At 41.0% G+C, this 13508-nt stretch overlaps 2 protein-coding genes across 4 annotated transcripts in view; one reads left to right on the top strand and one right to left on the bottom strand.

Moving 5' to 3' along the window:
• The first annotated feature begins 6 nt into the window (after positions 1-6).
• LOC139415904 (mediator of RNA polymerase II transcription subunit 11-like) lies at positions 7-5511 on the top strand. The gene is made up of 3 exons (XM_071164065.1): positions 7-284; positions 601-731; positions 2316-5511. The coding sequence occupies exons 1-3, from the start codon at positions 215-217 to the stop codon at positions 2457-2459; spliced, it is 345 nt and encodes a 114-aa protein (XP_071020166.1). The 5' UTR covers positions 7-214; the 3' UTR covers positions 2460-5511.
• A 2029-nt stretch (positions 5512-7540) lies between these two features.
• The window catches only part of LOC139415903 (arrestin red cell-like), a 104326-nt gene continuing 98358 nt past the window's right edge, over positions 7541-13508 (bottom strand). The window contains exons 12-15 of one of the 3 annotated variants that reach the window (XM_071164063.1): positions 8733-8816; positions 8429-8505; positions 8275-8329; positions 7541-8155 (exon numbers count right to left, since the gene is read on the bottom strand). In XM_071164063.1, coding sequence (XP_071020164.1) covers positions 8056-8155; positions 8275-8329; positions 8429-8505; positions 8733-8816 — 316 coding nt within the window. In that variant the 3' untranslated portion in view covers positions 7541-8055. Of the gene's footprint in view, positions 8156-8274; positions 8506-8732; positions 8817-13508 lie in introns of all 3 variants that reach the window. The other 2 variants (XM_071164064.1, XM_071164062.1) reach the window with 2 other exon arrangements.

Genomic DNA, 13508 nt, shown 5'->3' with positions numbered 1-13508 from the left:
GCACCTAATGTGTTGACGTTATTTCTATGCGCCCTTTCTCTGAAGGGCTTTTGATGATGTTCGCTTTCTTTAGTGTGTGGTTTTGACACGAATGAGTTTGGCAGCATTTTGGATGAATGCATTGAGTTAACAAACTGTTAGCTACGATATTGTGCCGTAGCCGTTTCTGTGAAGTTTCGTGCTCTGATTATATTACTCCCAGTGAGTGAAAGTGATGGCGAATGACCGACTGAGAGCTTTGGAGGAGGTTGAGAATCAAATTGCAACGATTCTGCAGTGCGCCGGTTAGTAGCTACCGTTACTTAGTGTATAACGTTATCCCTACCGGCAGCAACAACTGTTCAACTACTCTGTAATAAGACACACGTACTTAGCTAGCTATATATTCCCACTGGGCACAGACGTCAGTTCAACGTCTGGTTTTGATTTACATCTGTTACACCTGGTTGAGTGAAATCAACAAAACATTTCACAGTGTAATTGTGAATTCTGACTCCTGCAGGTAACATCGCCTGGAGATGTTAAAGACGAGCACAATGTCAGTATCTGTACGTAAATACATATATGCCTAATACTGTTTACTGTGTTAATCTTCTCTAGGTAACATCGTGTTGGAGCTGTCTAAAGACAAGCACAATGCCAGTTTCCTGGACAGACAGCTTAGTCAGTTTACTGGCTCGGTCAGCAGAGTGGAGACTGAACTCAGCTCACAGATCAAATACCTCACACAGGTAGGACAAAGAAGAAACAGACACACAGACTGACACAAACATGCGTGGCCTTGCACACAGACACACACACACACATATGGTGTGCCACACCGGGAACTGAAACATAGAATTGTAACTTGCCAGTGTAGATATGACTCTAATTATGTGACTACACTATAGCCTATTGGCTTTTCTAAGTACAATAGTAGCATAGATTCTTTCTGCATCAAAGTTATGCATATTTCACATTCACCTGGTAGTGTAGCATTCTGCTAGTCAGAACGGCCCACATTCACCTGGTAGTGTAGCATTCTGCGAGTCAGAACGGCCCACATTCACCTGGTAGTGTAGCATTCTGCGAGTCAGAACGGCCCACATTCACCTGGTAGTGTAGCATTCTGCGAGTCAGAACGGCCCACATTCACCTGGTAGTGTAGCATTCTGCGAGTCAGAAAGGCCCACATTCACCTGGTAGTGTAGCATTCAGCGAGTCAGAACGGTCCACATTCACCTGGTAGTGTAGCATTCTGCGAGTCAGAACGGCCCACATTCACCTGGTAGTGTAGCATTCAGCGAGTCAGAACGGTCCACATTCACCTGGTAGTGTAGCATTCTGCGAGTCAGAACGGCCCACATTCACCTGGTAGTGTAGCATTCTGCGAGTCAGAACGGCCCACATTCACCTGGTAGTGTAGCATTCTGCGAGTCAGAACGGCCCACATTCACCTGGTAGTGTAGCATTCAGCGAGTCAGAACGGTCCACATTCACCTGGTAGTGTAGCATTCTGCGAGTCAGAACGGCCCACATTCACCTGGTAGTGTAGCATTCAGCGAGTCAGAACGGTCCACATTCACCTGGTAGTGTAGCATTCAGCGAGTCAGAACGGTCCACAGTCACCTGGTAGTGTAGCATTCTGCGAGTCAGAATAGCCCACATTCACCTGGTAGTGTAGCATTCTGCGAGTCAGAATAGCCCACATTCACCTGGTAGTGTAGCATTCTACTAGTCAGAACGGTCCACATTCACCTGGTAGTGTAGCATTCTGCTAGTCAGAACGGTCCACATTCACCTGGTAGTGTAGCATTCTGCTAGTCAGAACGGTCCACATTCACCTGGTAGTGTAGCATTCTGCGAGTCAGAACGGTCCACATTCACCTGGTAGTGTAGCATTCTACTAGTCAGAACGGTCCACATTCACCTGGTAGTGTAGCATTCTGCTAGTCAGAACGGCCCACATTCACCTGGTAGTGTAGCATTCTGCTAGTCAGAACGGCCCACATTCACCTGGTAGTGTATCATTCTGCTAGTCAGAACGGCCCACATTCACCTGGTAGTGTAGCATTCTGCTAGTCAGAACGGTCCACATTCACCTGGTAGTGTAGCATTCTGCTAGTCAGAACGGCCCACATTCACCTGGTAGTGTAGCATTCTACTAGTCAGAACGGTCCACATTCACCTGGTAGTGTAGCATTCTGCTAGTCAGAACGGTCCACATTCACCTGGTAGTGTAGCATTCTGCTAGTCAGAACGGCCCACATTCACCTAACTGAACACTTACATTTCTCCCTTTCACACACTGCCTTCTCTCTCTCTCTCCCCTGCAGGTTGCCACAGGCCAGCCCCACGAAGGCTCCACATACTCAGCTAGGAAGGACTGTCAGATGGCCCTGAACAGAGCAGAGTACGCCAGGGTCAAACTGGGAGAGCTGGGACGCACCTGCGAAGTCATGCTGGATCCACAACCCTGAGAGAAAACAGTCACACCAGAACGATGGTCGGGAGAGCGCAGTAGGTGGACGTTTCCATGACTTGTTGTCACCGTGGTGTGTTAGCACCACCTGCCGCAGAGAGATGGGGTCTGAAATACTTTTGTTTTGTTTTTAATTTTTATATGATATTAGTCAGAAAATGTATCTGGCTATGTTTTGTAATAAAGTTAGTGTTTCATTACATTTCCCTATTTGTTTGATACATTCCTTCATATTGTATACACACAGTACACACAGTACACACTAACAAATAAACACACTGAGACCTGTTTTGTATGTTAACTGTTTTTAAAAATGTACATTTTCTAAAATGCAGTACAAAATAAAGAAGCGACATATATTCTCCAATGCTTTTAAACCTTTTACATGTTTTTATTCATTGTGATTTTGTTCAATTTTATTGACTAAAATAACATATTGCTTATACAGTATCTTGGTTTCCTTAATAACAATATACTTTGTCTTACTTAATCTGTGAATTTATTAAATTATCAGGTAGCGTTTAAGTATAGTTCTTTATGAATCTCAATTTTAGCAGTAGTAATAGTTGTAGTAGCTTAAAATTGTCCTCAAAAGAAAATATAAATCTTGACTCAATAGTTACACAATAGTCTACAAACCAACATGATTCTGTGCATTTCCATGGATACCTCAACTAAGGTGGATGGGGGAAAAAAATAGAAGATCTTTGTTTTTAAAGGGGAAGTTAAGTATTTTACTGAGTGTTTAAGATGGTTCCTCAACCTAAAAGTAGTCTATGGGGAAAGTTAAGTTGTGAAATACTTCCACTTGAAGTTTTTTTGTTTTTCGCTACACTTGACCGATTTACAGACCGACGAAGACAATCCCCATTCAGATTGACAAACAAAGGAAAATCTGGGAGCACAACTACCTGAAGTGGTTTCTTGCAAAGTCTTAAAATGCCTTATAAACATTCATAGCACCTCATGATGCAGTCATAAAACATGATATAACTGAATATTAAAGCAGCCACAAGAGGCCCCCTTAGCTGTGACATCATCAATATATGACAGCCTTTCATGCCTTATTTCCTTTACACAGTTTCCTCATCCATTGTGGCTGTTTATAAGGGTGCTATGAAGGTTCATAAGGCATACTGCTTCATAAGAGGCCACTTTAAATACAAAATAGCTCATTGTAACATTTACATGGTCCCTAAGAGAGCTTCTGGAGGTTCTGAATGTTCTACATCACTAAATTGTTCATAATGTTTTAAGACACTGCATTTTTAGAATGCCATGCGTCGATCCATTCATAACATGAACACAGTGTGACGTTTATTACCTTCTTATGAACCTTTATAACCTAATTGTGAAGCTTCATGTCTAGTGTGTTGTGATTGACATCACACCCATAGAAATATAATTACAAGAAGGGAAATAAACATGACTTGAATGGAGATGTCAATTCTAGAAATTATCTTTCTACGATTACACCCTGTTCCTATGACATCATCATCTGGGTGTTAGTAACAGTATGGTGCATTCAAAGGGGTAAAAACTAATGTGCAATATTGTTTGTTATCGTGACTATCAATATAAATCTCATTAATCATGGACAATTGTTGATGGGTTTACACAAGTTGAATGAGGCCACACATTTCATGTTAAGAAAGAACATTATTGTCATTGAACCAAAATGGCGACGGCTACAATCAATTCAACACTTTTCATAAGAAGAGGTGATCAGTGTTGTTACATTGCATTTGCTGGCTTGGTCATTTGTTCCTCTTGGCTTGCCATAGTTGAAGCTTGTCCCGCTTTGAAATGGTACATTAGTTGGGTAGGTTTCCCCTTTCCAATCTGATAAATGAGCCAAGTGTCAATCGATCAATCAATCCTCCCTATCTATCTTCATTCTGCACCTAAACACCTTTACAGACATACAATATACCCATAACTGACTGCAAAGTACTCTGTAATAGCCTATGAAGTGTCTACAATCTAGATTACACAGTAGTAGCCCATCTTTTCATATCCTGGTCCCGAGGGGCCCCTGGTTATTCTGATTTCCTATACAATTCAAAACAGAACTTATTTATCAAACTTAAAGTGGACTTATGAAACTACATTCAATTGATGAAGTATGTTTAAATTAAATTGATAGATAATTGTAAGTTAACTGAATGAAAAAGTTTCAGAACTAAGCATACTAAGGGGTCCTTGAGAACCTGGATTTGAGATTCTGTGACTGATTATCCTATAAACTGTGGGATTCTGTGACTGATTATCCTATAAACTGGGATTCTGTAACTGATTAACCTATAAACTGGGATTCTGTAACTGATTAACCTATAAACTGTCGGATTTTGTGACTGATTATCCTATAAACTGTCGGATTTTGTGACTGATTATCCTATAAACTGTGGGATTCTGTGACTGATTATCCTATAAACTGGGATTCTGTAACTGATTAACCTATAAACTGGGAATCTATGACTGATTATCCTATAAACTGTCGGATTTTGTGACTGATTATCCTATAAACTGGGATTCTGTGACTGAATATCCTATAAACTGGGATTCTGTGACTGATTATCCTATAAACTGTGGGATTCTGTGACTGATTATCCTATAAACTGTGGGATTCTGTGATTTATTTTCCTATAAACTGGGATTCTGTGACTGATTATCCTATAAACTGTGGGATTCTGTGATTTATTTTCCTATAAACTGGGATTCTGTGACTGATTATCCTATAAACTGTGGGATTCTGTGACTGATTATCCTATAAACTGTGGGATTCTGTGACTGATTATCCTATAAACTGGGATTCTGTGACTGATTATCCTATAAACTGGGATTCTGTGACTGATTATCCTATAAACTGTGGGATTCTGTGACTGATTATCCTATAAACTGGGATTCTGTGACTGATTATCCTATAAACTGGGATTCTGTGACTGATTATCCTATAAACTGGGATTCTGTGACTGATTATCCTATAAACTGTGGGATTCTGTGACTGATTATCCTATAAACTGGGATTCTGTGACTGATTATCCTATAAACTGGGATTCTGTGACTGATTATCCTATAAACTGGGATTCTGTGACTGATTATCCTATAAACTGTGGGATTCTGTGACTGATTATCCTATAAACGGTGCTCGGTCATTGCACTGCAGTGTTCTATAGTGAACACCTATTGGCTGTTGAGTTGAACGGAGCAGTACGAATATTTACAGCAGTTGGTTCATATTACCTATCACCTATGACTTTTGAATAATAAAAAATAAAACAATGTCTTAGGAATAAAATACAAATAATGGCAACATTTAAGTACGTATATATCTCTGGTGATTATTACAACAAAAATAAAATGTTTTTTTCTCCATTAATTTCCCTCCCACCCCTTCCCTCCCACCCCTTATCTCCCACCCTTTTCCTCCCACCCCTTTCCTCCCACCCCTTTCCTCCCACCCCCCTTTCCCCTGCTCCCTACATTGGTGATTCTGATGATTGAGGCTGAAGTTGGATGCTGGTAGGTTTAAGAGGTTGGTCAATGTTAAACTTCGCACAATTGAGGTAGAAGTCACTCCCTAACCACAGATCTAGGATCAGATTACCCTACACCAGGGTTTCCCGAACTCAGTCCCGGGGCCCCTCTGGGAGCACACTTTGGGTTTCCCCCCAGCACTACACAGCTGATTCAAATAATCAACAGATCATCAAGCTTTGATCATTTGAATCAGCTGTGTCGTGTTAGGGCAAAAAACAAAACATGTACCCCTTTGGGTCCAGAGGACCAAGTTTGAGAACCGCTGCCCTACACCAAAATAATCTTACCCTGTATCAGTGGAGGGGGAAACTTCCACCTACAACCTCCTTTAAATACTCTATTAATAGACCTGCAGAAGACTACAGATTTCAAACACCAGGGGGCACCCTTTGTGAGCTGTCAAAAAAATATCCTTGGCTGATCTACCTGGTCGACCTGGTCTACCTGGTTGACCTGGTCGATCAAAATGAATAAGATTATATTGACGATCCTAGATCAGCACTCCTACTCCTCTCGAAAACCACAGCTTTATAATTGGCCCAGTACAGTACAGTAGGCTATCGTCATAGACATGAGCCCTGATCTTATTGACAGTTGGGTTCGATCAAACTGCCACCTGACCTACCAAGAAAACAACTTTAGGCAAATCATGAACGTGAACAAAATAGCTATTTATCGTGTTCATGGCATCCGCTGAATGTAGGGTGTGTGTGTAGGTTTTGCTTCCTGAAGTCTCCTATGTAGTCCTTAACAGAATACACTGTCTGTACATACAATCACCTGCATCCTCACGCTGACTGCATCACACTCACACCCTCAGTGTAACTTAACTACACTGAAACGCTCACTGTAGCTGACTGTAAGTACACTTTACACCCTGCGACAAGAACTAAGTGCACTGCACACACAGGACACTTACACACTCACTCCCTCACTGTGAGGATATGTAATCGTTTCACACTTGCCATAAAGGGGTAAAGTATTGAGTTACATAGTGGGTATAATGGGTGTCAAGGATAAGGTAAAGGTGTAATAACAACAATATAATTACAGTGTAATAACTGGTTATAACTATGTCATAACAATGTAATTTACTAAACTATTAAACTCATGTTCCCTCTAAGTAGTTGTGCAGCATCGCAGTCCTGTACATTACAGTTACATATAGGATTGCCTAAATTCCCCAAACTTTCCTCAAAATTCCCATGTTTTCCCAGAAATCTTGGTTGGATCTTGGTTGGAAGATTCCCAGAATCAGGAGAAAATAAGTTGGAAATCCAGATTCTTCTGACCAGAATTTTGGGAAAATCTGGGAATTTGGGGAATTTTGCAACCTTAGGTACATGGTATTCAATCATGTAAATAATGACAAATGTATATCTGTCTGTCTACCCACTTCTTATAAAGCTGGGACCTATAGAGCGTATAGAACATATAACATCAACCCTGAATCAAAGAATGGATCCAAAACATATAGAAGGATTTCCTAAAACAGAGACTCGACTCGACTCGACACTCCTATAAATCCCTCCATCTCTCTCTCTCATTCTCTCTGTTTCATCTCTCATTCTCTCTGTTTCATCTCTCATTCTCTCTGTTTCATCTCTCATTCTCTGTTTCATCTCTCATTCTCTCTGTTTCATCTCTCATTCTCTCTGTTTCATCTCTCATTCTCTCTGTTTCATCTCATTCTCTCTGTTTCATCTCTCATTCTCTCTGTTTCATCTCTCATTCTCTCTGTTTCATCTCTCATTATCTCTGTTTCATCTGTCATTCTCTCTGTTTCATCTCTCATTCTCTCTGTTTCTCAAACAAACGCGCGACAAAACAAAGGAGTAGAAATGGAAAATCCCATCAAAGATGTACAAGAAAGAAGAGAGAAGAAGAAGAAGGAGAAGAAGTAGAAGGGGGGCGGGGTGAAAAATAGAATACATATGAGTGCTCCTGCTCCCCATTTCTGAAGTTGAGCCTACTGGCCTGGAGTTACCATGAGACCAGGGACTCGCCTAGCACCTCTCCCCAGGTTCAGGTGCATGATCCTGGGGGAGGGAGAGCTAGCACAAGTGGTCATCCTCATCCTTATCGTCCTTCGTTCCTTTCAGCCGCAGACGGGCAAAGTCCTCGAACACAAAGTCATCATCCTGAGAGAAATTACTGACAGAGAGATGGAGGAGCGATGAAGGGAGGGAGAAGGAGGAAGAGAGATTAAAATTGTGTTCAACAAACAAGGTTACATTTAAATTTGAGATACACAAACACTTTCTCTCTCTTACTTTGTCTCAAACTCTATCAGGTTACTGCCAACTGGGGCATCTGTTTCTGGGACGACTGTGGGTGAAAGTAATGGCATTTCAAAACAGGTAAATATTCCCGCAAAACACTTTTCTAAAACATATGTTTCTCCATTAAACACACATTGGTTTGTACCTGATTGAGGTCTGGAGATGGGTAGGTCAGAGGGTTTTGGGTGCATTAGAACAAAAGGCAGCTCCACCGAGACATCCCTGTACAGAGCACACACAGTTATGTTGGACCTGTGCCAGAACACACATTAGGCAGAGATGAACTGATACCCAGAGAACATTCCAGCGTAATCTAGGTGGAAGCATTCACTTACAACCACTACATAAATCTATGTTAGACAGTGTAGGAGCAAAGATGCAGCCTACCCTCCGTGGGACAACACTAGTTTGAGCGTGTGTGTGTGTGTGTGTGTGTGTGTGTAACGCACCCTCCACGAGACACCACTAGTTTGACCTTGACTCTGTAGGACACCAGGATCCCCAGAACCTCCTTATTGGACACATCTTTCACTCTGGAACACATCAAACAGAACCTCCTTATTGGACACATCTTTCACTCTGGAACACATCAAACAGAACCTCCTTATTGGACACATCTTTCACTCTGGAACACATCAAACAGAACCTCCTTATTGGACACATCTTTCACTCTGGAACACATCAAACAGAACCTCCTTACTGGACACATCTTTCACTCTGGAACACATCAAACAGAACCTCCTTATTGGACACATCTTTCACTCTGGAACACATCAAACAGAACCTCCTTATTGGATACATCTTTCACTCTGGAACACATCAAACAGAACCTCCTTATTGGACACATCTTTCACTCTGGAACACATCAAACAGAACCTCCTTATTGGACACATCTTTCACTCTGGAACACATCAAACAGAACCTCCTTACTGGACACATCTTTCACTCTGGAACACATCAAACAGAACCTCCTTATTGGACACATCTTTCACTATGGAACACATCAAACAGAACCTCCTTATTGGACACATCTTTCACTCTGGAACACATCAAACAGAACCTCCTTATTGGAGACATCTTTCACTCTGGAACACATCAAACAGAACCTCCTTATTGGACACATCTTTCACTCTGGAACACATCTTTATTGGAGACACTCTGGAATACATCAAACAGAACCTCCTTATTGGAGACATCTTTCACTCTGGAACACATCAAACAGAACCTCCTTATTGGACACATCAAACAGAACCTCCTTATTGGACACATCAAACAGAACCTCCTTATTGGACACATCAAACAGAACCTCCTTATTGGAGACATCTTTCACTCTGGAATACATCAAACAGAACCTCCTTATTGGAGACATCTTTCACTCTGGAACACATCAAACAGAACCTCCTTATTGGACACATCAAACAGAACCTCCTTATTGGAGACATCAAACAGAACCTCCTTATTGGACACATCAAACAGAACCTCCTTATTGGAGACATCTTTCACTCTGGAATACATCAAACAGAACCTCCTTATTGGACACATCTTTCACTCTGGAACACATCAAACAGAACCTCCTTATTGGATACATCTTTCACTCTGGAACACATCAAACAGAACCTCCTTATTGGATACATCTTTCACTCTGGAACACATCAAACAGAACCTCCTTATTGGACACATCTTTCACTCTGGAACACATCAAACATAACCTCCTTACTGGACACATCTTTCACTCTGGAACACTTTAAACAGAACCTCCTTATTGGACACATCTTTCACTATGGAACACATCAAACAGAACCTCCTTATTGGACACATCTTTCACTCTGGAACACATCAAACAGAACCTCCTTATTGGAGACATCGTTCACTCTAGAACACATCAAACAGAACCTCCTTATTGGACACATCAAACAGAACCTCCTTATTGGACACATCAAACAGAACCTCCTTATTGGATACATCTTTCACTCTGGAACACATCAAACAGAACCTCCTTATTGGACACATCAAACAGAACCTCCTTATTGGAGACATCAAACAGAACCTCCTTATTGGACACATCAAACAGAACCTCCTTATTGGAGACATCTTTCACTCTGGAATACATCAAACAGAACCTCCTTATTGGAGACATCTTTCACTCTGGAACACATCAAACAGAACCTCCTTATTGGACACATCAAACAGAACCTCCTTATTGGAGACATCAAACAGAACCTCCTTATTGGACACATCAAACAGAACCTCCTTATTGGAGACATCTTTCACTCTGGAATACATCAAACAGAACCTCCTTATTGGAGACATCTTTCACTCTGGAACATATCAAACAGAACCTCCTTATTGGACACATCAAACAGAACCTCCTTATTGGAGACATCAAACAGAACCTCCTTATTGGACACATCAAACAGAACCTCCTTATTGGAGACATCTTTCACTCTGGAACACATCAAACAGAACCTCCTTATTGGACACATCAAACAGAACCTCCTTATTGGAGACATCAAACAGAACCTCCTTATTGGACACATCAAACAGAACCTCCTTATTGGAGACATCTTTCACTCTGGAACACATCAAACATAACCTCCTTATTGGACACATCTTTCACTCTGGAACACATCAAACAGAACCTCCTTATTGGACACATCTTTCACTCTGGAACACATCAAACAGAACCTCCTTATTGGACACATCTTTCACTCTGGAACACATCAAACAGAACCTCCTTATTGGATACATCTTTCACTCTGGAACACATCAAACAGAACCTCCTTATTGGATACATCTTTCACTCTGGAACACATCAAACAGAACCTCCTTATTGGACACATCTTCCACTCTGGAACACATCAAACAGAACCTCCTTATTGGACACATCTTTCACTCTGGAACACATCAAACAGAACCTCCTTATTGGATACATCTTTCACTCTGGAACACATCAAACAGAACCTCCTTATTGGATACATCTTTCACTCTGGAACACATCAAACAGAACCTCCTTATTCGAGACATCTTTCACTCTGGAACACATCAAACAGAACCTCCTTATTGGAGACATCTTTCACTCTGGAACATATCAAACAGAACCTCCTTATTGGACACATCAAACAGAACCTCCTTATTGGACACATCAAACAGAACCAGACACAAACTAACACAACATTTAGAGACCAGAGGACAACTGCAGGCATGGACAGTGGGGCAAAAAAAGTATTTAGTCAGCCACCAATTGTGCAAGTTCTCCAACTTAAAAAGATGAGAGAGGCCTGTAATTTTCATCATAGGTACACTTCAACTATGACAGACAAAATGAGAATAAAAAAATCCAGAAAATCACATTGTGGGAGTTTTAATGAATTTATTTGCAAATTATGGTGGAAAATAAGTATTTGGTCACCTACAAACAAGCAAGATTTCTGGCTCTCACAGACCTGTAACTTCTTCTTTAAGAGGCTCCTCTGTCCTCCACTCGTTACCTGTATTAATGGCACCTGTTTGAAATTGTTATCAGTATAAAAGACACCTGTCCACAACCTCAAACAAACAGTCACACTCCAAACTCCACTATGGCCAAGACCAAAGAGCTGTCAAAGGACACCAGAAACAAAATTGTAGACCTGCACCAGGCTGGGAAGACTGAATCTGCAATAGGTAAGCAGCTTAGTTTGAAGAAATCAACTGTGGGAGCAATTATTAGGAAATGGAAGACATACAAGACCACTGATAATCTCCCTCGATCTGGGGCTCCATGCAAGATCTCACCCCGTGGGGTCAAAATGATCACAAGAACGGTGAGCAAAAATCCCAGAACCACACGGGGGGACCTAGTGAATGACCTGCAGAGAGCTGGGACCAAAGTAACAAAGCCTACCATCAGCAAGGGCATTGAAGATGAAACGTGGCTGGGTCTTTCAGCATGACAATGATCCCAAACACACCACCCGGGCAACGAAGGAGTGGCTTCGTAAGAAGCATTTCAAGGTCCTGGAGTGGCCTAGCCAGTCTCCAGATCTCAACCCCATAGAAAATCTTTGGAGGGAGTTGAAAGTCCGTGTTGCCCAGCAACAACCCCAAAACATCACTGCTCTAGAGGAGATCTGCATGGAGGAATGGGACAAAATACCAGCAACAGTGTGTGAAAACCTTGTGAAGACTTACAGAAAACGTTTGACCTCTGTCATAGCCAACAAAGGGTATATAACAAAGTATTGAGAAACTTTTGTTATTGACCAAATAATTATTTTCCACCATAATTTGCAAATAAATTCATTAAATATCCTACAATGTGATTTTCTGTTTTTTTTTCTAATTTTGTCTGTCATTGTTGAAGTGTACCTATGATGAAAATTACAGGCCTCTCTCATCTTTCTAAGTGGGAGAACTTGCACAATTGGTGGATGACTAAATACTTTTTTGCCCCACTGTATATGATGTTTTGACTAAATGGTATCGAGCTACGGAAGGAAGTGAATTGTTCTTAGCAGGTTAGGAGAATTAGGTTAAGAAGGTCAGAAAAATGGTTAGATAAAATTCTCTGTTAACCTGTCTTCGGTCCATAGCTGTTCTTCATCTAGTCACAACCTTGATATGAGGCAGTTGTTTGTTTGTTTATCTGAATTCTAATTTGGTTTCTCAAGAAGTCGCAAATCACCAGTGTGTGTGTGTGTCTATACATGTGTGTGTGTGTTTCTATACTTGTGTGTGTGTGTGTTTCTACACGTGTGTGTGTGTTTGTGTTTCTATACGTGTGTGTTTGTGTTTCTATATGTGTGTGTGTGTTTCTACACGTGTGTGTTTGTGTTTCTATACGTGTGTGTGTGTTTCTATACATGTGTGTGTGTTTCTATACATGTGTGTGTGTGTGTGTGTGTGTGTGTGTGTGTGTGTGTGTGTGTGTGTGTGTGTGTGTGTGTGTGTGTGTGTGTGTGTGTGTGTGTGTGTGTGTGTGTGTGTGTGTGTGTGTGTGAGAATCTCAGATTTGAGTGTAACGTTGCTTATTGTTGTTTGTGCATACAATGCATTAGGGAATTATTCAGACCCCTTGACTTTTTCCACATTTTGTTACGTTACAGCCTTATTCTAAAATGGATTCAATAAATTAAAAAATCCTCAGCAATCTACACACAATACCCCATAATGGTTTTTAGACATTTTTGCAGATGTATTAAAAATTAAAAACAGAAATACATATTTATATAAGTAGTCAAACCCTT

The sequence above is a fragment of the Oncorhynchus clarkii genome, chromosome 9 (assembly GCF_045791955.1).
Source record: "Oncorhynchus clarkii lewisi isolate Uvic-CL-2024 chromosome 9, UVic_Ocla_1.0, whole genome shotgun sequence".
Lineage (NCBI taxonomy): Eukaryota > Metazoa > Chordata > Actinopteri > Salmoniformes > Salmonidae > Oncorhynchus > Oncorhynchus clarkii.
Note: the sequence above shows the minus strand (reverse complement) of the source record. Positions and strands in the feature narration are given on the sequence as shown.